General features: G+C 42.7%; 1 protein-coding gene across 2 annotated transcripts in view; it reads right to left on the reverse strand.

Annotated features, from left to right (window-relative positions):
- LOC140597280 (probable global transcription activator SNF2L2) overlaps nt 1-26,732 on the reverse strand; it is a 96,030-nt gene that overhangs the window by 24,679 nt on the left and 44,619 nt on the right. Inside the window, exons 9-10 of one of the 2 annotated variants that reach the window (XM_072745316.1) lie at nt 14,111-14,328; nt 6,111-6,164 (exon numbers count right to left, since the gene is read on the reverse strand). In XM_072745316.1, coding sequence (XP_072601417.1) covers nt 6,111-6,164; nt 14,111-14,328 — 272 coding nt within the window. The remainder of the gene's footprint in view (nt 1-6,110; nt 6,165-14,110; nt 14,329-26,732) is intronic. The other variant, XM_072745317.1, reaches the window with a different exon arrangement.

Genomic DNA, 26,732 nt, shown 5'->3' on the forward strand with positions numbered 1-26,732 from the left:
CGAGGTTCCCCTCCACAGAGGTGAATGGGCACAGGGACACACGGCCATGGTGTCGTGGCATGTGTGCCACTATGGGCATGGTGGTTTGCAAACCCTGCATGTACGGCCTCTATGCGCACGGATACACAGACACACAAGTGAGGTGAACTTTGCTGTCCTTCATCTGGGAATCAACTTCTCTCCCATTACTTCAATAAACCAAATGACGCTACTTTCACATCTGTACCCCTGGGACTCTAAATAGTGACAGCATACGTGATGAACATTATATAAACATCAGCTTTACTTCTGATTGCATGTTAGGCAGGACAAATCTGGAAGAGGGCAGAAGCCTGAAATGCACGCTAAGGAACCTACTCCTCTAAAATGCCAGCTGTTGTGCCTTCCCTGCAAACCTAAACCAAGAAGATAAGGTATTGGGTGAGAGATTTTTTGGTTTTTGTTTCATGATTTTCTTTTTATCTACCCAGGCTAATTCGTTGACAATCATGAATAATGGATACTTCTGAAAAAAGAGAATTTACCTAATTATTTCTAACATGGAAATAAACTAAACAAAACCTATCCTGCCTCCATAAAAAAAAAAAAAAAAAAAAAAAAGATGTCATGATTTAGAATACCCACTTGGAAGGATTTTACAAAAGAAAAAGTTATTATAATCCTAAAGGAATCAAACACAGGAACCCTTCTGGGAAGAAAACTTTTAAAAAAAACTTTAAAAAAACTTAAAACTTAAAAAAAACTGTGTTAAAATCACTTGGAAGGATTTTACAAAAGAAAAAGTATAATCCTAAAGGAATCAAACACAGGAACCCTTTTGGGAAGAAAACTTTAAAAAAAACTGCCCTCAATATTGGAGGGTAGTAGGTCAAAGTATGCTGTTGCTTTTCAGTGTCAGATTCCTATAGGGTTAAATACAAACCACTTAAAAATGCACCTGAAACACAATAGGCACCCACTTCCCAGAGAGCCCCCAAAGACCCGAGCCAGGCACAAAACAGGTGTGACAAGCACATATGCTGTGTTCACTATTGCGATCTCTCACCTGAGTCTTACTGAGTATTGATTGATAATTCCTAACAAACTTGGAAACCTAAAGAATACAGGAGGTTATGGCAAAACAGAATGCGATGCGGGTAGATTTGCTTTTCACAGTGAAGTGGTAGCTGTTAAAAATCACCCAGGGTTGAGTTAGGACTATAGATACAGGACGTGCCCAAGTTATCAACAAAAATACGATTACATTGGGTTAATGTAAGGTAAATGCCCAGATGATAGCAGTTGATTAAGGGCTCACTCAGCTGAGTAAGAAAAAGCAGCAAGGCTTTATCAAGGGTCTTAAATACAGTTTACCCTGCTGCATGGTTCTATTTTTGGTGATCTATTCTAGGCTAATAACACACATATGTAACATAGGTTTGTCCATATTACAGACACATACATGAATGATGTTCATCACAGTATTATTTAAAATAACTAATTTAAACCATCCAGAATATTTATTGGGAAAAGGGCAAAGGAATGCTAGAGTCTGAAATTCTGAATCTGAAGAGTATACCTTAAAGAAGGGAAAAATCCTTGTGACCTTCAATAAAAATAAACAAAAACACAAACACGGAGCATCAAATTGTAAATGCAGTACAACTGCAAGTAGGTTTTTAAAAAGTCATAAACTAAGGACCACAAGGAGATATGCCAGAGCATAAATAAATATTCACAACAACATACTTGGATTCAACAGAATGAGAATTTACACTCTAATGTAATTTGGAACCATATCATTATCCATAAATAAAGTAGGTCTCGAACACTTTTACTGGGCTACCTTCTTTAAAAACATGCTGTAAGTCAAAAATCTAATCTAATTTTTTCCGGGGAAATGATATCTAAGGGGTATATGATCAACTTTTATTTATATCACCATAAATAGCACATTTCACCAACTGGCATCTTTTAATTCTACCATAAGGCCAAATAAATAGTAGAAAAGAATAATTCCATAAAATCTTTAATGTATCACAACCATCAAAATCTAATATACTATTTAAGTTCCTATTTCTTTCTTCAGGTTTCTCTCCTTGAACTTATTACTTTGAATCAAAGGTGCTCACCAGGACATGGGATTCCAAGAATATTACTTACTTGCTTAGACAATCATTTTGAGGAAACTTTGAGATCTATCATCTATCACGTGACTCTTTTAGAAATAAAGAGCCAGGATGTCTGGTTGTTTCTCCCCTTTTTCTCACTTGACATTTCCCAGGAGCAGGTAAAAGTATAGAGTCTTTACTGCCCACCTGTTCACCTGTGACCTTGGTCAACTACTTCACCAGTTTATGTCATGTCTTCCTGTAGACCTGGACAGGACTCGAAGAATGCTGTCCTTTCAAAAGGCAAGGACCCACCTTCCCTTCCCCTGGGTATTTTTATCCTTTGATCCAACCCTGTGTCTCTACTTTGTAATAGTAAAAACTCTTCCAAGGTTTCAGCTGAAAGGTGACCAAACTCAAAAGCACAAAACGTTCACAGGCAAACAAAATCAAACGCTTCCCCATCTGAGCCACAGGTCCCAAACGTCACTGTGTTAAAAGGGTGGGTTAAAGGGGGCACCAGAGCACTGCCTTGCCTTAAATTGCTGTTTCAGCAAACTCCTAAGGAAGACATATAACATGTGATTCTAAGGAAAGAGGCAGATTCTTTTTCCCCCACAAATATGAAAGAACATATATGTCCAATAACTGCCATCATACGGAGCAATCCATTTTTTATTAAAATGCTTGTAGAGTGGCTTTAAAGACAGTTTTATCAGCCTGTAAGAAAATCTGGTTTGTTATTCCAGCTGGGACTCCTCCTCCTCCTCCTCCCTCAGAGAGAGGTCATTTATGCTGGTATTAGTCTGCAGCTCTGAGAGGCAGAGACCCTGGATTTCCGGGCCAGACTGACCCTGGAAGCCTCCGGAGGCCTTCTGCGCCTTGGAAAGAGAACAGGCTAAGTTTATTTGCAGGCTGCCCACTTGCTTTATGTGGGTATAATTGGCCGAGCATCATAAATAAGTGTCAAGTCGCCAGGAGTCAAAATAGCCTATTTGATTGAACAGATGAAAAGTATCAGTATTTGTTATGAGGGAAAAATAAAGTACTGAAACCCACATTTCCCTGAGCAAACTCTCCCTGGATGAAATGCAACTCCTCAGCATTTCCCAAAGTGTGCTCCATGGAACACATGCTTCATGGATTTTTAACTGTTTTCCCTGGAAAAAGGGGTCTGTTCGTCCAAGAAGTTTTGGGGATACACCAGGTGGAACAAAGTTCAACAGGTTATTTTTGGTCAGATTTCTCAGCGTCTCTAAGTGCAGAAGCTCTAGGGCTGGAGTTTGAGGACCCCAGTCTGGGGAGCACCATCCCAGACAACGCATGAAGTTATGACCTCACCAGGCTGTTGTAGCTACATAAGATAAACTGTCAGCCCTGAGGCTAAGCGCCAAATATCCAATATAGGAAGAAAGGCTCTTCACCTTGAAGGAAGATTTTCTACAAGTGTGTCTACTTGGTCACACTACTATTTCACAACAGTTTCTCTCTAGTCTAATTAGAGCTACTATACACAAAAGTGCTTGAGACCGAGATCCATAGCAGATCATAGCCTCTCTCCCCTATTAAAGAAAGACACCATGTCTGGTGACAACACTGCTAAAAATAAATTTCATCTAAAAGAGCTTCTTGGCTAGTCCTGAAGGGATAGTCAATACTAGCAACATAATCACAACATCAAGGGCAGTTTATAGCCATAGAGAGAAATCGGACTTCCAGGGAGGGAGTAGGCTGGGCGGGGTAGCTGTGCACACGTGCACGTGGCACCCACACATGCCACCTGTCCTTTCACCCGAGTTCCTGTGAGTGGCACCACATTCACTTACCAGGGACCCAAGGGTGATCTGTAGATCCTCCTCTCTCACATCTGCTCTGGAGTCTCATCAGTCACACCTCTGAGAAGTCACATCCGTCCTCATACCCACTGCCTTGTCCCATGCCTTCCCCCCATTCCTTGCACTGCAGGGACCCGTCCTTCTCGGATTCACATGGTCTCTAGAGGGTCCTGCTTTTCCTTATCACCATGGCTGCCCGCCACACGGGACCAAGTGCTTCTGCCTCATCCACCACCCCTGCGGTCTACATAGGAATCCTCACCCTGCCCACAAGAAGACTTGAGTGAGGCCTTTACTTCTCCTGCACTGTGCCCCCTGTACACCACACTGTACTCATAACTGGGTACGTGTTCTTCCTTTATAGCTCTTTCCCACTATGCTTTCAGGCATTCCGTTTTATTCATTTCTCTACCCCCTTTCTCAATACTCGCACAAACTGATACAGAAAATGCTCGGTGCTTCTCAACACATGAAAAGAACTTTCAAACTCTGTTCATCCTAATGCAAGTTCTGAACAACACACATCATAAACTCCGGCACATGGGGGTGGAAAAAAAGCAGCATACCTGACAGTAAGGGACGAGAAAGACTCCAGAGCCCGGAGGGAGGAAACGCCAAGGCCCTTGCTATGGCTCTCGAAATTGTAGTTTAAATGTGCCTTCCGTAAAAATGTATCTATCTAGGTGTCAACTACACTCAGCCGTATCATCCCCGCCAAAAAGCCCAGGCATGACATCGGAGGCTTCCAATTCCCTTTTAAGTTGTGATTAGTCCATTTTTCATGGTCACAAGACCGTTTTGATGGAAGAGCGGTAAAATGAGCTTATGTCTGTCCTTGTTGGCTGGGTTGGCCATTGAGCCACATCATGCCATTTGGACCATAAAGCGTCCTCCTTTCCCTGTTGGGGTGGCGGAAGCTGTTATCCAAGCTGCTTCCTTATTTTAAAGTGGCCCCACTAATAAAGTCCAGTTATTTGTTGATTCAATCCCAAATGCAAATCCAGACTGAGTTCCGTGATGGCAAAAATGGAACCCAATTCCTGATGTCCCACAGTACACCCTACATTTATTAGGGTGTCTGGGTTCCAGGACCCAACGCTGTTTCCTGAGCACCCACCATGCCCTCCAACAGTCCCACGCCCGCACAGACATGGGGCAGGCGCCGGTCACCCCCACCTTCAAATTAACCATCCTACTGACACGACTGGGGATGGGTATTCCTTCTGGAACGCAGGGGAGCAGCAGCTTCAAGGCTTCTTCCTCCTGGCCCTAGACTGGATCACCCCACACTAGTGTGGGGAGAAAATGCTGTCAAGGATGTTACGGGGTCAACCCAGAAGAGTGGAATATGGACAGTCAAGGATCATACCCTTTTAAAGTTCAGGCTGACTGAAAGCAAACAAAAAAATAAAAATAAAAACAAAAACCTTCCATGTAGTTCTAGTGGCTCCTAACCCCGGGAAATCGTGCGCATCCCCCTCTGCCGCTCCACCAACACCGCCTCACTCTCACAAAGCCTCTACAGGAGCATTTCCGTGTCGCACCCGCAGCGGAAGCAGCACCCGGAGGGCCAACCAGCAGGCTGAGGCCGATGGGGAGACCACGTGGCAGGGGCGGGGCCCCGAGAGCCACGCCCAGGGCGCAAACCCTCCGCTGGCCCGCCGCCATGATGGCAGATACGGGCGCGGGCGCATGCGCACACGGCTCCTCGCGCCCTCCTGGACAGCCACGCGCCACGGGCGCGGGCGCGGCTCAGGAAGCGTCTACCCTGAGGCGGCCGGAAGTTAGGAGGCCGCCGACGGAAGTCAGCCCGAAGCTGCGCTGGCAGCCGGGGTTGGGATGGCGGGGCAGGGAGAGGCCACGGAAGCCCCCTGTCGCGGGCGATGCAGCGAGGCAGGCCTGCCCGGGGCTCCCGACGCCGCCCGTGTGCGAAGGGCGTTTACAGACCCGACACGGCCAAACCGCAGCACGGCACAGACACGCTGGAAAGCCCTGACAGGTGTTTTCGAGTATCCGTGCGCCCCCGTGTCCCAGCCCAAGGCGGCGGGGGGTGCGGGTGCGGGTGCGGGTGGGGGGTCGGGAGGCACGTGGAGAAGTGTGCTCCCGGCTCCTTCGGAGTCGGTCTGTCCGCTGTGCCAAGGGATACCTGTATTCAGAGACAAGGGGATGCAAGACAGATCCTGACCTGTTTCCTTCTATTTCCAACTGAGAATTACCGGGCACCTTCTCCACGTTACACCTGCGGTAGAGTAGAAAGAACACCGGAGTCAGAAGACCTGGGTTCGAGCCCCAGCCCAGCTCTTCCTTCTATGTTGGGTGACCTTGGGGTGGGGGGTTGTGGGGGGGAGTCATTTCCCTTTTCCAGGCCTCGGACTGCTCACCTGCCTGCCCCGCCTCCTCATGGGATTTGGGGGCAGACCACACGAGGTCGTGTGTGGAACCACACTCTGAAAAAACGCAGTTCTACAGAAAAGGGGGGAGGACCCCCCCCCCAAAAAAAAATGATTTCCTAACGTCTCTGAGACTTCTCCTGCTTGTCTGAAACATGTAAATGCCTGTTAATCCAGTTCCCTTTCTCTGCGCACAGGTTCCATCCACGACTCCAGAAGCAATGGCAAGTGAGGCAGCATCTGCTGCGGAGAGGCTGGCTCCTCCTCCTACTTACCTCAGGTAGCTGGAGTGCACGTTGCGACAGCCGCCAGCCTAAGGAGGGCCCTCCAGATGACACCACCCGGGTAGCTGGCACTGCGTCCCAGACCTCTACGCTTTTCGAGTAAATTGCTTCCACTGGAAAGGACAACCACCACCTGACATCTCTGGCTCTTCCACGGGCCTCTAGGGAAGCACCTTCCACTGAGCCATTCTGAACCTGCTATACTGGTGTCCCTTGGTGTGGTGGCAAATTAAGCAGGAGAAATCGCAGGAGAAACCTCCCTCCCATCCAGACCTTAACTCTAGAGGAGGACAACGCCCTCTGGCATACACAGCCTACGCAGGTGTGACAGGTGTGGCCGCTTACAAAATACCTTCTGGAAGCCACTGCTGGCTTTTAGAAGGGCTTGGGGGCACAGCAGAGGGGGAAAAGCATAAACCCAGGAGCCAAAAGGCGGAAAAAAAGAGACTGAGCTGGAATGTCTGAAATAAAAGGAGGAACAGGCAGGGACATGACAGAAAAGGAAATTGGGAAGGTCATCAAGGCCAGACCCTGGATGACTAACTACCTTTCCAACTGTGCTAAGAAGTTCGATTATCATCCACTAGGCGATGGGAAGCCATGCAAGTAACCAGTGAGGCAGGCTCACATAGACACCCCAGACAAGCAGGATGAAGAGCAGCCTGGAGGTGGGGGGCACAGGCAGCACATGGCTTCCCCAGGCAAGGCCTGCCATGAGGATGGCCTACTTGGAGAAGTGTATGAGGCCTCAGAAGCTGGGGTGTCCAGGACAGATGCTTATACACGTGTTGAGGGAACTTGGTATCGGAGTGAGTATCAGGAATAAGGCACAGGATTGGGAATGCTTTTTCTGCTGTGCCTTTGGGACACTAGGTTGATGATAATGTTAGCCACGGGGCTACAGAGGCCAAAAACAGATCACATTGTCTCAGAACATGTAGTCATGAAGAAAGAAACTTGGCAACAGAAAATATTATCTTACACATTTTATAGAACAGGATGTAAATAATACAGAGAAGATGGGCAAGGTTCTGTGAGCTGAAATTAATGAAGAGGGGTGGGGGATGCAAGCCTCAGAACAAAAGAGATCCCAGCAAATAATATCAAATGATCACAATAAGGAGTGCATGGGGACAGACCTACACAGGTCAGTGATCTGATCACTTTGAGCAAAGAAAAAAGGTACAAAATACCAAAACAAAAACCAGAAAAAGAATACAGTAACATGGATTTGGCTTTAAAAATCTCTGTTACTACAAATCTATTTTGGAGAGGTATGAACAGTCCACTGTAGATCGAAACCTCTGGATGGTGATCCATGAGGGAAAGCCTCCACTCAGTAAACAATACACTTCAGGTCAAGCACTTGAGAGAAAACCTTGGAACAAGGGAACATTTTTAACAGGAGTCCATCCCTTCTGGAGAATGGGTTGATGAGATGTGGACCTTCAAAAACAGCAGCTTGGCCTTCCTGAAACCGAGGGAAATGCTACAAGTGATTTTGGTGTGTACAGGAAGTAAACGAGTACGCTTAGTCCTAAGGTTTGAAGTCTATGGAGTCCTTCCTTGGAAGGGTTCTAAAAGGTAAAGGAAAGAAATGTTGCCTCTCCTTTCTCAAGGTAAATGTCTTTACAGTGATAGTTCTGTTTTCTAAAAGTGACTCTAAACACAGGAAAATGTCATTGCACCTTCGTATCATGGGCTCAAATGACCCCTTCCCTCCCCAAATTCCCCTGGTCAGCCACCTGTTTGAAGGAAGACCCCATCTGGTAGGAAGACTATCTCTTCCAATGCCCATACAGTGAATGAGTGGGATAAGCACTTTGAGGTGTTTTTTGTTGTTGTTGTTGTTTTTTAAACCCACTATCCCTGTTCTGCAGTATAGGGCTGAAAATAAGGGAGGAAGGCCATAAATATTTCCAAGATGAATGAATGATTTCTTATAATGTGAGGAGCTAAAATTTGGAACAAGCCAAGACTTTCCACCATTCTTAGACATATTGACAGGCTTCTTAAAATTTGGGGCAAGAAGATAACAGTCTTTGTTCAGGGAGGACAGCAGAGCCCCAAGAGTGTCAGGGAGGAAGGAGCCCAGCCCAGGGGTCACCAGCCCTGCCCCCACCCCACCCCCAACCCCATTGGGGGCCAGGGTTTCATCCACCTGGGTTCAGACCAGCCAGACAGGTATCTTCTGCCTCCCCCACTGCTTCCCTGTGTCCATCCTCAGCGCTCAACCTGAAATCCCAACTGTTTGCAGAGAGCAGGGCCAGTCCTCCTGGAATGTTCCTGCTACAGTCCTCAAGCAGTTATCAGGGAGCAAGGAGATGACATGACCTCATCTTCTGTTTCCAGATTCTTTAGGGATGAGAACAATGCTCAGATTTGAAAAGTAAGGCACAATAAATGAACAAAAGCTACCAATGGGAGAGTCAACAGAGCATATGAAGGCGCTTCAAATGAATCCAAGTTTCAGTTGCAAACTAATTAAATCCTGAAGGAGTGTGTGGATTGCTTCTAATAATGTTTAAGAAATCACAAAGAATAGAAATGGAGTCAGAAGATGAGAAGAGTGCCAGGGTCCTCATGTCAAAATGAAAAAGGAAACTCAAGGCTGCTATGCTTGATGTAGACCCTCAGTAAAAAATTTAGAAGAAATTATTCTGATGCCACAGGGCTATTTAGAGAAGATAAATAACATCATTTAAGTACCAGCAGGGGGTCGCCTAGAAAAAACCATGGCAGGCTAACCTCATTTCATTCTTTCAGCAGGGTTTCCAGGTGGATAGATTGGAAAGGCCACAAATGTGGTGTCTCTTGGTTTCAGCCTTTTTTGATAGCCTTGACAAAGTATAGATGAATGTGCGTGACATGATGGCATGGTCATGTGAGTTCGCAGATGGCTAATCGACTTTAGGATTACTAGTTACTTTTCTTGTCAACCTGAAGTGATTTTCAGGGGGCACATAATTGAGACCTGTCCTTTGCCCTTTAGAAGGTTCTCAGCAACAGCTTATAACAAATCTTCTGATGACCAAAAGACTTAGACAAGGAAACTTTTTTTTTTTTAAACCCTAAAAATTAAGTTGTAAAAGTAGACTATAAGGATGGGACATGAATCAGATAAATGGAACTGCACAGGGAAAAGAATGAAGTCAGTAAATACAGGTTAAAAAAAAAGAAAAATCCTCAGTTGAAGGCTAACCTTGGCAGTATTCAAGTGACAAAAGAACTTTCTGCATGTTTTGAGGGAGCTTTTCAACAAGTCCCATGTTCCATAAAGGTTAAGTCTGTGTCAGAGCTGCTGGAAAATGTTAATACACTCCTGAGTTACGGTAACAGAATTTTGGTGTACAGATCAAGGAAGCTGGCCACCCTGCAGTTAGCCATCAGAATACCTTCAGAGCTCTGGGCGTCATATTTAAAATGGGACACTAAGAAGGTAGGATGTGCCTAAGGAATGGGACTAGGTGGTACAAATTTAGATATCACTCAGAGAGCAAAGGGAGGTGTTTCAGCCTCAAGGAGAGTGTCCTTAGGTGGACACGTTCACAAAGGACATTTCTTGGAATGAGGACAGATTTACTCTTGGAAGGTCCAAGTAGAATCGCTAGAAATCAGAAGACTGAATCCATTTTAATAAAGGAAAGGACTAAAAAATAAAAATAAAAAAAACAAAGGAAAGGACTGTGTTTAGAGGTGTGCTTCAGTGTCATGAACGGCATGCCCCCTAACATAGTGAACTAACTCTTGGGAGCACCCTCACAGAGGCTGGATGGCGATCCGTCAAAGGTGATGAGGGTGATGCATCTGGGTTGTGAGAAGTTGAACCAGAGACAGCTACAACCCTGAAACAATCTAGAATCTTTCCCTTATCCAAGTAACTCCAAGCCATGTCTCTAGATTTGGGACAGTTCTCTCTCTGAGACCCTATCCCTCAACACCTTATTCTTGATCTCATCCCTGGAGCAATTTTTAAAGAGTTACAGATGCAGATTAGGATGAATCCTTTTTAAAGAAATTGAGTCTTAGGTTAAATATTACATAATCTTAGAACAGGATTTTTAAAAGCCTTGTATAGAGGCAGAAAACAATGCATGATATAGTTGAGTCAAAACAAAACCTTCTAACAAACCCTCGACTTGAAAGAAAATGGTAGAAACAAGAGAGTAGCTGACCAGTACTACCTTTAGACAGCAATCTATACAGAGGATCTTACATTTGTGAATCACACAAAATTATTGGCTCTTTGGGGTCACATCTGAAAAAGTATCCTTCTTTAAAAAAAAAAAAAGGCCTGGCACTGAAAACAAAGGCAATAAATAGATGCTTAAATTATCCTAGTTCTTTATAAAAAAGAAAGATACATCTGTCCCAGAATCATGCAAGAACTTTGAAAAAACTGTCTCATGAGAGCTAATTAATTCTTATATATCAGTTAAATATAGATGGCAGTTCTTATTTAATACACTGCTAATCTGTATGACTGTCAGAGCCCTAACATTTGGCTGAGGTGATAGGAGGGAGATTAGTACAGGTGGTATTTCTTGCACAGGTAGGTTGAATTGCTATATTAGTAGCTGACTTTAATGGTACAGAAATCTCAACACATGGAAGGGTAGGTGAGTTTCCCAGCAGTATTTTCTAAAACCAACAAAAATATAACAATGTATCCAATTAAGGCCCTACTAATTTGAGTGCCTCCTACTTGAGCACCAAGTTTGGTAAGAGAAATAAAACACAGAAATATTCAGAATAAGTGCTTTTTCTAGATTACTAACACACACACACAAAAAATCCATGAAATACACAGCAGTAACTGAGTACATACACCCCAGAATGTACCCAAATGTGGAAGCTCACAGAATGAGCCTTAGGAGGGTACTTTTCAAGAAAGGGTTAAATAAGTAATTAAAACCAGAGAAAGGGGAGGAAAAAAGTACTTAATGTCTGCATGCTAAAATATTTAAATATTCTTCCCCTACAATACAACCAAAGACATGCTCAGTAATCAGTCCCATTGAAACTATTTTCTGTTTTCAGGGGAAAAAATAGGACGGAAATCCTATTAGGAAGGATGCTTCTTTTAAAGCACTCAGAGCTCCATTTACCCACCTGATGAGCTAAAAGTAGTCTGAAAGGCTGATTATTAATAATGAGACGACTCCATGAGCTTGGTCTATATTAACTCACCAAATTCACCTAACACCTCTAGAGGCAGTTATGGTTATCATCCCACTTTGTGGATGAGGAAAACAGGCTCACAGAGATTGAGGAAGTTGCCCAAGTGCCCCATAGGTAGTAAACCCTGGAGTTAGACTCAACCAAGGGTAGCTGAACCCAGACTACAGCTTGTGCTGTGACCTACAGAGCTGTGCTCAGCTGAGGGGTAAGGGATGGAACCTCAAATTTTGTGGTGGTTTCGAGGAAAGTGGTCAGCCCCTAGCTTTGTGTTTTAGGAAGTCATAAACCCAAAAAGCTGTGGAGCCTGCAGGTAATATAAAGGAGTCAGGCAGGCCAGGTGTGAAAAGCATGATGACAGATGGCAGCAGGCACTCCACACTGGTAGGATGAGAGCAGGTGATGGGGAGTGGGACACCCCAGATCAGGAGAGCCCATGGAGAGGGGGGAGCCACTTCTTCAGTCCCACCAATTGCGACCTTAGGGAAACTTGGGTAGAATGTAGCATGATTTTTGGGTTTTGCAAACATAACGGAAAACACTTGAGGTTTATAAGAAATTCTTTCCAGTTTTATCTGTTTGCTTTTTTTCTACCCAGGCCCTACACAACATGAACCATGAAACAAATCAATCTGTTGGCAGTATGTGGACCAGCAGCTGGTGACCTCTTTTATGCCATTAAAGGAGGAGCTAGCCATCACCTGGAATAGAAGGCCTAGGTTCTAAACCTCTTCTTGGCTCTTCTCAGCGTTTCTATGGCCCTTCTCACTCAACAGTTTATGAACAAGGCATACTTGGTCAAAGTAACAGATGTTGTGCTCCCGTGAGACAAAGGCAGAAGAGTTGGTGGTATATGCAAGAGTGATTCTTTCTACTTTTTTTCCTTACACAAAGAGGCTGATAAAATAAGGCATCATCACTGTTCAAGCTGGCTTCCTAGAAACTGTCCCTGCCTGTGGCACATCTATTGGTAGGGCTGGGGACGAAGAGAAACTTGACAGTGTTACTAACTCTTAGTATACAAACAAGTCTGCATGTTTGCTTTGGTCAAAGAAACGACCTGTGGCCAAATTTTCTTTCCTGGACGGCTGTCATACCCATGTCAATGAGCAGCTTACCCAAACCCAATATAATAGGGCTGTTCTTTATTGCCACTTCTGAAATATGCAAGGGGATACACTTGAAAGAAAAAAAGAACAACAAAAAAAGAGTAAGCAGAGAACCTAAAAAATCTGGGACACAAAGAGGGGCATGAAATTCTGACTCTTTCACACACACACCTCCTCCTACCACTTTTCACCATTTCTGGAGACTTCTTACAGAAAATATAACTTAGACCTAACAAAAAAACCTCTAGGTGGAAAGTTTCTTCCTTTTTATACTACTTCATCTTTATTATGAGGTTTTCTTCCTGGTAATACACATGCACTAAAGTCACAATGAGAAACTAAAATCACAACTTAGTTATTCATGTTAAATACTCCCAGGTGTACAGAGCAACACTAGTTAATGTAAAAAAAAAATGGTAACCAAAAACTGATCAATGCCACTCTGCCATCAAGAGAAATACAATGTTTAATTCTTTTGTTTCCTAATTCTTCAACTGGAAGGAGAGGTGATCTTCCTATGAAAACTGCATCACATGATTATCAAGCAGAAACCAAAACAACTACCCAAAATGTAGCCTAACTAGTTTATCTACTGTATTGGGCTGACAGACACAGGTCTGGGGATAATAGTGTCCAGCACAGATTTCTTAACGATCACACTGAAAAGTTCCATGAAAACGAGTTACATCTGCTGAAATGCCATGCTAAGTAGTATCATTATGAAGAAGGAGATGGTTCAAACAAGCACTCAGATATTCAAGTGTGTTGGAAGGAAAGAAGGAATGGTATTTTTGACGAAGCATCTGTTTGGTTTTCAACAGAGTCTTGACATGAAATATTTACCTTAAGTATGCTAGGATTCTTCTCTCCCTAACAACTCAGCCCAAAAGTAGAATTTCACGCTACCATTCCAAATCCTTCCCCATAAAGGATGGTATTTTAGAGATCCTTAAGAATCCTCCTCCAGCTTAGACTTTAATTTTGTAATCTAAACTATTTCCAAATATCTCAAATAATAGCTGGTAAAATAGCATCCCAAATAGCAAGAGCAGCCATTGTGAACATGGTACAAAGTTTCTGACACCTTTGGGGCAAAAGCTGTGAAACATGAAAGTAGAAAGAACCTTAACGCCCCAGTACACACCTTCCTAAATCTTGCTCTGTGGTGAATTATCAATCATACTCTTGGGGAAGATGATCAAGGTTTAAGAGTGAAACACTCACCTGTCCTTGTAGTTTATCACAGTATCGATGATGGCGTTCATCTGCTTCGTCAGTTTGGGGGGATTTGGGGATAGTTTCTCAGCTGGAGGGCGGCCTCTCCTCTTCTTGGCTTTTTCCACATCTTCTTTTGCCGGATCTTTATCCACATTTCTTCGTCTTTTTCGCTTCTTGAGCCGTACTTCCTCTTCCATTTCTTCCAAATTGCCGTCTTCAATGGCCTGGTGTAGCAGGGAACGAAGGAAGAAAATTCAAGACAAGAGAATCACCAAGAAAATTTTAAAAAGCCAACCTGAGTAGTAAGAATAAAATTAAACTAACAAAAATCAAATAATAAAAAAAATAGAAGTTAACAGTAACCAGTCAAGTAAGAAGAAAGAGCAAAGACCGCCATATTGAATCAATGCATCTTAAAACCAAGTCTAATCCGTGAACAAAATATGTTGAAAGCCGGAAACACTAATCGTGAGAAGAAATGACGAGTACAAAAAGAGCTATACATTTAAGTGTCTGAAAGATAACTGAATCCAAATGAAATTTTAGCTCAATGTAAGAAAAAGACCTTAATTGTCTCATTACTGTAAAGGGGGGGGGGGGGGGGAGGAACAGTAAAACAAAACAAAACAAGGGATGGGTGAAGAAAAAATCCCTCTAAGAAAACATCCTTACAATCATATAAGCTCTGACCCTTTTTTGAGGTTTTACATCAATTTACTCATGATTCACAACATAAATCAGAATTCCATCCAGATTTTTGTTCTAACGTAGCAATTAGTAAACAAGGAAACAGGAAGTACAAAGCCACATTCCTTGGTAAACGCACTTAAATCATCTGATAAAGAACACACACACTCACAAACAACAAACACTTTTTTCCAATTACCTGCAAACGCTTGCTTTAAACCAGAGCCAGCAGCACTAATGCAGAGAGATAATAAAATAGCTATAAAAACAACCAGGTATAAAAGAAACCTGTTCGTAAATGGCTAAAAGATCCATGTGACAGACCCAGAAGTTTAAACTTTTCTTCCCCCCACCCTGATAAATCTCAAAACTTAAGAAAAATAAAAGAAAAACTGCAATAAAAAAATAGATAAAAGAAAATTTGACCATGAAAAAGAAAATTTTTTTAAAAAAACCTTTAAATTACATTTCAAGATTGCTTTCTCACACAGAATAACTGATGTTGTTATTTGTTCCTCCTGCCTCTCAATATTGCTTCCAGTATGCAAATGCTAATCAATCCTTTCTCGTAGCTGAAAGAGCCCTAATCATAAAGCAATTACCTTCATTTCTCCACAGCACCAAACATGGCTAATATTTATGATCATGTGAGTATAACAATCAATATAAAGAGTGATTACAGCTCAGACATAATTTCTTTCACTTGTGTACAATGCCTCCTGAAAAAGAAAGGTTTTATGAAGAAAACCTGGTGCAGAACACAAAACAACCTGGCATGTTAAAAATGCTAGTGGGATTAAAAGAATGTTTTCTATGCATCCTCCAATGTGCAAACCCATAGAAGCAACATGCACAGAGACAGAATCCTAAGGGACAGTCTGAGGCTAGGCCTTAATAATCAAAAGACAATTTCCATCACGATCCTACAGTGTTCAGATAACCACTATGAAGGAGGCGAGATCTGATGAGTTATGAGGAAAAAAGAAAAAAAAAAGGAAAAAAAAAAAAGCTCCACATTATTTCATTAATATTCATTTGCCTAAAAGCAGGACACCCACTATACAGCTAAACACACTGCAGCTAAGCGAAGATTAAGAAAAGGAAATTGTCCCGCAAATCTTGGAGACTGAACATGCTAATAATAAATACAGCATGCAAGGCTGTCAACAGTTAATGGTACTGCTCTCCTCAAGCACCCAGTTGCACACAGAAATACGGAGAACACCGGCTTTTGATGTGTTACACACCTACACATGCCTGGGATGTAGTTCTACTGAATCTTCAAGACGGCAACGAAAAAGGATATTTACCTTACCACTATCAGCAGGCCGGCTATCGGAAATCACAGTTAGTGGGGATAAAATTAACAAGCCAGCAAAGCAGCGAGCTGCTAGTCTCTTCATCAGCTGATCAGGAAAAAAAAGAGAGCTGGGGAAAGGCTATGTTTTCATATACAAGTAATTTTATTTTACTGAAAATTTAATACTGAAAGGATTGTGGATACTCAAATCTGCTGTTTCATTCTACCTACTACAAGGCCCGAAGCCTTCCTCCTTCAGCCTGTTTTAATATTGACAACTACTTATCATATTTTTCCCCCTTATTATTCCAGGCAGCAGAATTAGAGATTTTTAGCTCAGATGGTTTCTGATTCTTACTCTCATTTTAACAATTAAGCCAATAAAAAAAACCAAATTAATATTCAAATTTATTTTAAAAAATTAAAAACAATTTATGCTTTTTTCTTTGGTATTTTAAACCTCATTTTAGTGCTTAAAAAATAGACTGCATGTTTTTGGAGCAATCTAAGATGATTTTTTTTTTAATAAAAGAATTTTTTTTTCATTAAATACATGTCAGTAAAAGCAATGTGCATGTTCTCAATTTCAAACATTTTAATACAATGTCATTCTTTCTCCTTAAAGAAAATCCCGAACAACTGTGACACTTCCCTTTCACTTTCCTGCTGTAAAATTTTTCATTGTTTTTCTTTTCAGTGGGATACATGAAGAGGGGGAAGTTGTGAGAAGGATAGCTCTAAGCTCACCCCCCTCCCCTTAATTTTGAAAAAACAAAACAAAAACGGAACAAAGCACAAGCTCGTGATATTTGGATTTATCAATCTCTGAATCTGGGAGTAGCTAAGAAGCGAAAACAAATTGCAAAAAGAACTAGTGGAAACAATGTTTATGACAATTGCTAATACGTGCAGATTCATATTAAATTTAGGTTCTGGAAATCACAAGGAAACACACAAAGTACTGACCATTATTCCCCTTAAATTAAGGTTTTATGCAGGAATGCAGTCAGCTACAAAACATCTTCCCTCCTCCCCAAAGACCCCAAACACATCCATATGCAGTACTTTATGTTCAGGGATTTCTAAGGGTCTTTTTCTAATGGAAATCAATTCACTAAATATTTCCCAGTGCTTTTCGCACTTAAAGAAGTAGAGTACGCTTACTCCTGCATGGAAGTAAAAATTATTCATGGAAATTTAAAACTGTTCTTTTATTTAAAAAATTATTTATTAAACTGGCTCAACTGACTCAACTCAGTGCTAGGTGGGGGGGGCCACCAAAAAAAAAAAAAAAAAAACTTGCTACACAATGCTAAAGTACTACCCCGAAAAGAATGCCCTTCCAAACCTTTTACCAGCACAATAATGAAATAAATCACAGAAGCAAACCCCCAGTTTCCGACTGGTGACGTGTTGCGCAAGAGTGCGAGCCCTAATTCAACATACAGACGGCTCCCATGCTGAACTGCCTCTAGATTTAATGAAGTGAATAGGAAGGAAGTCGGGGGAAAAAAAGTGTACAAATAAGAAATTAACACTTTCCTTCCCTATCCAAACGGTGAGATACAACTACAGGGAAGTTTGGTGAGGCACTTCTTTCCTTAAAGGCACACGGCACCCATTTGGCTCCGGATGTCACTAAAAAAACCCTTCTGGTGATAAAAATCCCCAGCCAAGTTAAAATAGTTAAGCATATTCCAGCCTGCGTTTTTCCTGAATGAAGCTGGGAATTACTCCTTCCTCCACTGGATGGCAACCTTTTCTTCCCCCCTTCTTTCGCTTTCTTTCTTTCGTTTCTTTCTTTCTTTCTTTTTTTTTTTTTTTTTAAGAATACATTTTCACAACACAGGATGTACAAAAATGAGATCCAGCCTGGCTCCTTCTTCAGTTGGTTCCTAAGAAAGCAGCCCCAGGTTCTGGTAACAAAACGCAGGAGCCGGCCGTGCAGGGAAAGCGGCTTTAGGGCAAACACTTTTGCAGCTTGCAAAAGCACATGGCAGACCCGACCGGGGAATCGGCCACACGTGGGTCTGGCCGTGCCCCTCTCTGTCATCCTGACACACGCGGTGTCTTTTAGGGAAAGACGGACAGGGCAGGGAGTCGGGATTATCCTTGTTTTTAACCCTCCATGTAACGGGGCGCTAGTATACCTGACTTCACGGTACTACACGGCACAGCAGACTGGATCCATGGCTGTGAATAGGTAAACAGGGACAAGCAAACAAAAGCCACACGTAACTCCGGGGCATTGTTTTCACTGTGGTCGCCTTTTCCACTCAGGATCTCCAAGCCCACCGCGCAGAGTGGCACAGCCCCAACGGTGGAACAGACCATCTTAAGAAAAATCAAAAGGAGCAATCCTAAAGACATCTAGACAATGCATGGGGAATTTCTTGGATAGGGAAGGGGGGAGATTCAGTATTCTAATACCTAGCTGTGATGTTTTAATATCATGTTTCTGCCCACTGACAGGGTCTCTTGCTCTCTCTGGGGGTCTTTCTCCCTTTGTAACTTGCATTAGATTCCAGAAGAGGACCCCAAATGCTGCTGGGGTGGGGGTAGGGCTACAGACGGAGTGAGGGCTAACCATTAAAGCATGTGGGTTAAGACAATTACATGTCAATACTACTGCCTCCTGAAGCCCACTCACACACTGCTAAACTTGATTCTAATATTAGGAGAGGCTAAACCTCCCTCAAGCCCTGCTGAGACCCCCAGATGCCAGTAAGACATGCAGCGATTCCCAACATAACCAGACTACCAGCAGTAGCAGTGACAAAAAAGTGGATTTTTAAAGAAACTTTATGATTTCAGGTATGGGAAATTTTCTGACTATAGTGATTTTTTTTTTTTAATGACAGCAACAATCAAATATGGAGTTCTTAAAATGCCACCTCATTTTAGTCACTTGGTTTAATAAAGACTAGCACTTCTGCATACAGAATTTCAGACTCGGGGCTTTGGACAATTTAAAAATTTTTATCAATACCATCCCCAAAAGCAACCTGTTAGAGAAATACGCATAAAACCCAGTTCCCAAGGTAGAATAAGCCAGACACCAAAGGACAAATACTGTATGATTTCACTTACATGAGAAAGAAGAACAGAGGTTGCCAGGCATGGAGTGGAGGGGAGAGTGGGGAGTTATTGTTCAGGAAGTGTAGAATTTCGGGTTGGGATAATGAACAAGTTATGCAGTGTATAGTAGTGATGGCTGCACAGACATCTGCTAAAACGTACACTTAGAACAGTTAAGATAGTTTTTTGCATTATGTGCTTTTTAACCACAATTGAAAAAAAAATGTCATGGGGCTGGGGTGGGGCGCGGGTGTGGGGGGGAAATCAAACTGTATATACTTAAAAAACAAACAGACCCAATGGCAGGTTCCTACGTGTTCCTACCACCTCAACACACAGCACAGGATACCAGTGAAATCTTGCTAGCTTTCCTTCTGACCTCAGACCTTCTAGCATTTCGACAGGTAGCACGTTCTGTCTTGCCCCTCGCCAGGGACGGGAAGCCTTTTCCAAAAATCCTTATCCATTCAAATGTTGTTAAAGGAAATACCCAGGATATAAGAAATACCTGTAAACAGTGGTCCATCTATTCACAAACTTTACATTTTTTAACAAATGCCTAAGATATTCAAGGAAAGAAAGGAGTTGATCTAAAAGTTTTTTTTTTTAGCAGCATAGTTTTTTTTTTTTTTTTCTTTTTCATTGTGGTGTAATTAACTGATGACCTGTTAATTTAGTGGACTCTGGTTTCTTTACTCATTTGATAGGCACCTGGGTGGTGGCCCCTGAAATGGGCAGTGCTGGCTTTTAAGGTAAGTGACTGCAGCTGCTGTTTACCAAATTCTCAGTACAGCGAGTTTTTCAGTTTCTTGTTCAACGACTTCAGATTACTTTTGCCAAAATGAACCAAGGTGTTCTCTTTCCCGCTAATGGCATCAGCAAGCTCCCTGAGGAAATGTAGGGGAAGTAGGGGGGAAAGGTAAGCTTCCACAATCCAGATGAGGCAAAGCAAACCCTATTTCAGGTATAAGCAATTTTGGGGTGGAAAGAGGGGGGAAAAAAGTATAGGAAGTATTAAAATTATTTAAGCCACAAGATCAACTAAACCTATAGGGTACCTTTTGGGGAACATGAAGCCCCAGTACTCTGTTCAGAGCATGACTTTTAAGTTTAGTAGAGGGTGGCCCCAGAAACATTCGGTCCTGTAGACCCTACCACATTACCAACATGATGCACCAACACCTTTGTTCTCACAAGCTAGGCAAGCACGATGCTCCAGCTGAATTTGTGAGCCAGCAGGAGGCGTAGAGAAATGACGGGAAATTAAAAGAAATACAATTCTGCCTTTTTTTTTTTTAATCTGGAGACCATTTATCAGTTACTATAACTCATAACCCACTTATCCCCCACACGAGGCTTCTCAGGAAGGCCTAGGTCACTTCGTACTTCAGGTTCTCAGTATATTAAAAATAAAAACTGAAATGCCAAGAGAAGGTAACAGATTGTGGTATAATTTCAATGCTTACAGAGACTAACATGATGTTTTTGAGACAGACAAGTAATGTGTACAGTGACTGAGTATAACTTCATTTGGAGGCCCTAGAGCCAAAGAAATGGTTCTCTTCTAGGCTTGCTGGTGACAGGCCATCCACGAGCAACGGAGCCCTCTTCAGGGCTTCCACACTGCCACAAGACAAATTCTCTGAGCTATAGCCCCTCTGTGGGTGAAAAGCATCAAATCCCAACAAGAGGGCGGCTCAGAGTAGGGCGCTTGTTCTGCTTGAGACAGAGGCAAAAAAAAAAGACCAGCAAAAGCCAAATTAACAGAGAACACATAAGTAACACAACACAAGAAGAAATAAAAGCATTGCAGCCTGAGGCTGTCTGATGGAGGAAAAAGCCTCAGTTTCAATCCATCTGAAGATACATGGCATCGTGAGTACTTCCACTGCTTTTACTACCACCACCACCAGCCCCTACCACGTATTGTTTCCACGGTTGCCAGGCACACAGTGCTTTACACACATTTGCTCATTTAACCTTTGCAACAACACTATGAGCCAGGTACTGTTATCCGCTCAGGTTATGGGTGAGAAACTGGAGGGTTTGAGAGATGGAGCATCTTCCTCCAGGTCAAAGGTAAGCAAGCAGAGCTAGGATTTCAGCTCTGGAAGTTTGGCTGCATAAGCCACACCCTGAACCATAGTATTTTCTACTTTACAGAACAAATGAAGACTCTGAACCGCCAGGAAAAGGCTGATTATTTGTGTAAACTTAGGTGAATAATACATCTAAAGCCTTAACACCATACATACATAACATCTTGACTCTCAGCAAAAAAGATCCACATGTGCACACACATGTGCAATCTTGCTTTGCATGGAAGTACGGGACCATTAAAAAAATGACCATTCAAGTTGAAACTGCCAAAAGCCAGTCTAATAATCAGGAAATTGTGATTGTTCCATGCCCCTTACAAATGTACGTTGAAAAACTGAAAACTCTTATGTCCATAATATGTGCACAAGAAAATGTGAAACATAGTAACATGAATATCTATTTAGTACATGAACTTTAACACACTAGAAACAAGCGTTAAGAGGTTTTGTTTTGTTTTAAAGCATTTGCCTTCCTCTTCTCATCAAATAACCAAGGATATAGAATAAGCTTTGTTCCCAGGCCTTGGCAAATTGCCAAGGATCAGCTTCCAACATTTTACCCTTTGCCCCCTCAATGTTGTGAAATATTTCAGATGAACCCTTGGATGCAGAGGGCTTGGTTTGTCTCTTCATCCTTTTCTTTAAGCACTTTTCCTCATTCACCTTGCTAAGTTCACCTTCAACGAAGTTCCTCTGGCTGAGTATCCAGATCCTCCTTTATGGTCACTCTACGACCTTACAGCTTTCTTAAGTTCTCCACAGAGGGGTCTTTCAGAAAAGACCTGTTTCCTCAGCAGTCAATACTGGATGATCCTTGGAACTGGTGGCCTGAATTCACCCTTGCAACCCGGGTACACACTTCACAGCAGAGCCCTGTCTGCCCTGGAGGCACCACCAACCCACTCAGTTCACGCCAACTTCGGCTTCTGAAACATGAAACCAACCTTTCCTGGCAGAAAAGGCTCTTTTTCTGTCTCCTCATAATCACTATTCGCTTTCCTTTCAAAGTTAACTTCGACACTTCGGCCTGAACACTAGCCAAATTGATTGGGAGATTATATATATATATATACACATACATACATACACACATATACACACACACACACACAAAAGTCCTCAATTCAAAGTAAATGCTTCAATTCAATTTAAACTAAAATACACTGGATGACTTGAGCTTTTTTAAAAAATTCATCAGACTTTTTCCATGTTTTCTTTTTTTTTTAAAGAGTGCAAGCAGTGGGTGAAATGGGAGGGGTAGAGAGGTAGAGGGAGAGAGAGGGAATCCCAAGCAGGCTGTACACTCAGTGTGGAGCGTGGCATCAGACTCCAGCTCATGACCTGAGCTGAAATCAAGAGTTGGATGCTTAACCAACTGAGCCATCCAGAGGCTCCCCACCCCCCATATGGTTTACAGTGGAGTTTCCTGCAAGACTCTCTTGTCTTCACAGTTGGTGCCACATTTTCAAGCCTTCTAGTCCTGTCCAATTTCACTTTCTGTGCTGTTCTGGTTTTTGCTGCACTTTTGCCTCTGTTGGCCAATCCCTGGTCTTAATGATCTACTTTGGCTGGAACGTTGTGTGGGTGTATCACCGGGGTACAAGGAGGCACAATAATCCCATGCTTCACTGTCTATCCCTTGACTGAGTAACAGGTACTAAGTGACAAGTCACCAACACACTTTGAAAGAAGTGATGGGAGTGGTCTTGCAACATTATGTACATGGGTTACTTACATAGTATGGGCTAAAGAGCTAGTAGCAAAGTCTGTGCTTTATACAATGAAGTACAATAATACTATGATATACTGTGGTCCGTTCCCTCCCAAAATCATATGGCAAGGTCCTAACCCCCAGTGTGTCTCAGAATGTGACTGTATTTGGAGACAGGGCCTAAATTTAAAGGGTAATTAAGGTAGAAAGAGGTCATGAGGGTGAGCCTGAATTCCACACAACTCGTATCCCTGTAAGAGGAGGAGACTGGAACACTGAGGGAAGACCATGTGAAAACATAGGGAGAAGCAGATGGGATCTATAAGATGAAGGAGGCCACAGAAGAAACCAACCCTGTGGAGACCCTGATCTTGGACTCTGCAGATCTGTGAGAAAGTCAATTTCTATTCTTGAAGCCACCCAGTTTATTATTTTGTTCTTGCAGCCCTAGCAAACTAATTCATAAAGTAACAAATTTGTGATCCGGGACTGATGTTTAACTCTATCACAGTAATGGCAATTTGTGTATACTGGAATGATGCCAAGTGAGGACCCCCTGTATGAGCATAAACATCCCTTTGAATAAGTGATTCAGCGTTTGTCTTTCATGCTGTCCTATAATCTAAGGGAAACTGCCCTGCCCTTAGTGCTGGCTGCGTGGCTGCCATGTTCTGTTTTGGGCAACCTCTCCCTGGCCTGGTCTCACCTGGTTGAACTGGGAACAGTGCCCTGTTCTCAGGGTGGCTGGTCTCCAGGCCTATGCAGGGCCTGGCAAGAGGGTCTCAGCATCAAACACCAAATTAGTTCACTTCTTTTAGGAATTTGGACTGCAAGCATGAGAGAGTATGTCTGGTGGTATGGGAACTGAAGCTGAATGGAAGGAGCAAGAGCATCGCTGGTCCCAGGGAGGCTGCAACTCCATATATATAGACACATACTCCTAACTGGTTAGACTGATGCAGATACATGCACACATACATACACATATGCACACGTATGCATGCGTAGATACTACTAGAGTGTCAGCAGAGGAGAACTTGGCCCCAGTTAAATTTGAGAAGCCAACTTGGACATGGATAATAGATTCAGATTTAGATTTGCTCAAGTTAGGTCTATGTGGCACTTCTAAATATACATAAAGTCATTTCTCAAGTAGGACTATCCTACTTTATTTAATGCCAGGTCAATAAAGCTAAAAATTCAAAACAGTATTTTGAGCCCTAATTAACTATAAGCTCTAAGTGTTGTAACACAATTTGTCATGCAATAAACCTTAAAACAAGTCTGTAATTTTAAAGCACAAAGGATCAAGAACAATGGTAAATCTAACCAGGTTTTACTAACAAACATGCTCAGTACTACTCTGGCTTTGCACACCTCCCATGGCCTCCTGGTACACTAAGCCAGGACTAGAATTTTTCTGGGAATTAGTGGGTAAAATTAGTATGGGCAGTGCTAGGTAGCAGAAGAGGCAACACCAGGACACTGGATCACCTGAAACATGGTCAGTGATATGCATAGTGTAGACATACAAAGATACCGGCTCTACCTAGCCAGGATATTCATATGCAGAGAAATCTCCCTTAAACGCATCCCAGGAACAGAGCACCTAGAAAAAATTTAAGATGCATGCCTGTCAGTCGGTAAAACTGAAGGAAGTGAGAAGGCTCCTTCAATCCACCTCCACTTAAGGCCCTGCCCACCGTGAGGACCCTCTGCTCTCTCCACCTAGCACGTATGCCAACAATCAGTTGTGTTCCCAAAGGTCTGGATGCCAGTTACGCTTGTTATTGGAACTACATAACTCACTTGGAGATTATATAAAATGAAATACAATTGTGAAAAGAAACAGGACTCTTGGGACGCCTGGGTGTCTCAGCAGTTAAATGTCTGCCTTCAGCTCAGGGCATAATACTAGGGTCCTGGGATCGAGTACCACATCGGGCTCTCTGCAGGGAGCCTGCTTCTCCCTCTGCCTGTGTCTCTGCCTCTCTGTCTCTCATGAATAAATAAATAAAATCTTAAAAAAACAAACAAACAAGGCTCTTATTTTCTACCAACAGTGAATATAGTGAAAGACTCCATAAAGGGGAGAGGCTTAAAACACAAAACACTGCTGAATTTGGCAAGGGCTAGACTCTTATAATGTGGGGAAGGGTCTGCACTCTATCTGCTGGTATCAGGATTCTCAGGTGATGGAGACATCCATTAACTGGAGTGTGTGTGTGTGGGGGTCCTTTCAGAGTTGATACTTGAAAGGTCTTCTAACTTTGTTACTCATATCTCAGGAAAGCTGAACTTAAAAAAAATTCTAAGAATGCCAAAACTGGAAATCCTAAGTGACATATAATATGGTTACTTATGCAAAAAAGAGTAGTCAGCCGACCTGAAGAGGCAACTTTAGCCTTACATAAAAATGTAGCATATGGATACCCATTGTTTCCCATTAAAGGTATCCACTACTTTAAGTGACATTTTCTCAGCTTGATATTTTCATTGGCAGACCCACTACGGATTATGATTATTTTAGTTAAGAAGGCTTCTGCTGTTCTTTCTTTTCAGAAGGGGAGTCAAAAGGAAAGTCACACTACCTTGCTTGTTCTTTCTTGCCATCCAGCCTTTTCTCCCCTGCAGTAAGATCTAAATAACTGGATACTGAATTTTTCTAAGTAGTCATGAGCTACGTCCTACTGGCCAGATCTTAAATACTTCCTTTCCTCAGGTTATTGCCCTACTCGAGTTGCAAAATGATCCTCAGGTTGCCAATTCCAAGTTTTTCTGTCTGGACTCCACAGGTCTCTATAATCTGATTTTACCTAATCCGACTTGCCATACTTCCTGGCCTGTGAACATCCCACCCGGAACAAGAGCAGAAACCTAGTGCCTCGCCATAGCAGGCCATATTTATCCCCAACCATCGTGATTTCGCTCACCCTTCTCACCTGGAATGCCCTTCCCAATAACCTTGTACCTGTGCATGGTGTGCCATGCTTCAGTCATCAACTCATTCCCCGCTCAAGATCTTCCCCAGCTGTAACACATCACCCTGATCTTTTTCTTACCGAGACCATGCCTCATTTTTTTTCCACTGCCCTACAGTCTCTAGCGCAGCACTTGGGCAAGAAAAGTTAGGCAGTATAAATATAGTAGAATACAAATTGAACTTTTAGGCAGGGTCCCCTGGGAAAACTGCTCTTGGCAATATACCTGTTCACTGGCCACTAGTCGTGAATTCAAGTGTAGCTGTTCTACATATTTCTGTTGTTCATCTTCAAGGACAAAATCATAAACTCTAGCATTGAACTTGTACCTCTGCTACATCTTCTCATTGCTCACTCAATCTCTGGAGTCACCTGAACTGATGAATTTACTCCTGACCACAGGTCAGGATACTGAGATTTTTCAAAAGTTGCACAGAGCTTCCAAATCCCCCTATTAGTCTTGTCTAAATCCTATTTTATTTACTTATCCTCTGCTGCTCCTTATTTAAAATCTCTTCTTCCTATATAATGCTACAGTCTTTTCCCCCATATTTTCTCACTACCTTTTTCTCCCCTTCATGCAGATTCCGCAGGTTTTTCTTTGCCCACCCCCCGCACCTCTTTTCTTATGCTCCCAATAGTTAAACATGCAGTAAAATGTGGCAACTGCTCTGAGTCCACGGCAGACATCACTAATACCTCCGATGCCCAGAACAGCAGCAGCTGAGATGTCTCTTAATGGCTCTTGGGGGACTGCTGAAGAACTTCAAAA

This window comes from Vulpes vulpes, unplaced genomic scaffold, assembly GCF_048418805.1.
Source record: "Vulpes vulpes isolate BD-2025 unplaced genomic scaffold, VulVul3 u000000648, whole genome shotgun sequence".
Lineage (NCBI taxonomy): Eukaryota > Metazoa > Chordata > Mammalia > Carnivora > Canidae > Vulpes > Vulpes vulpes.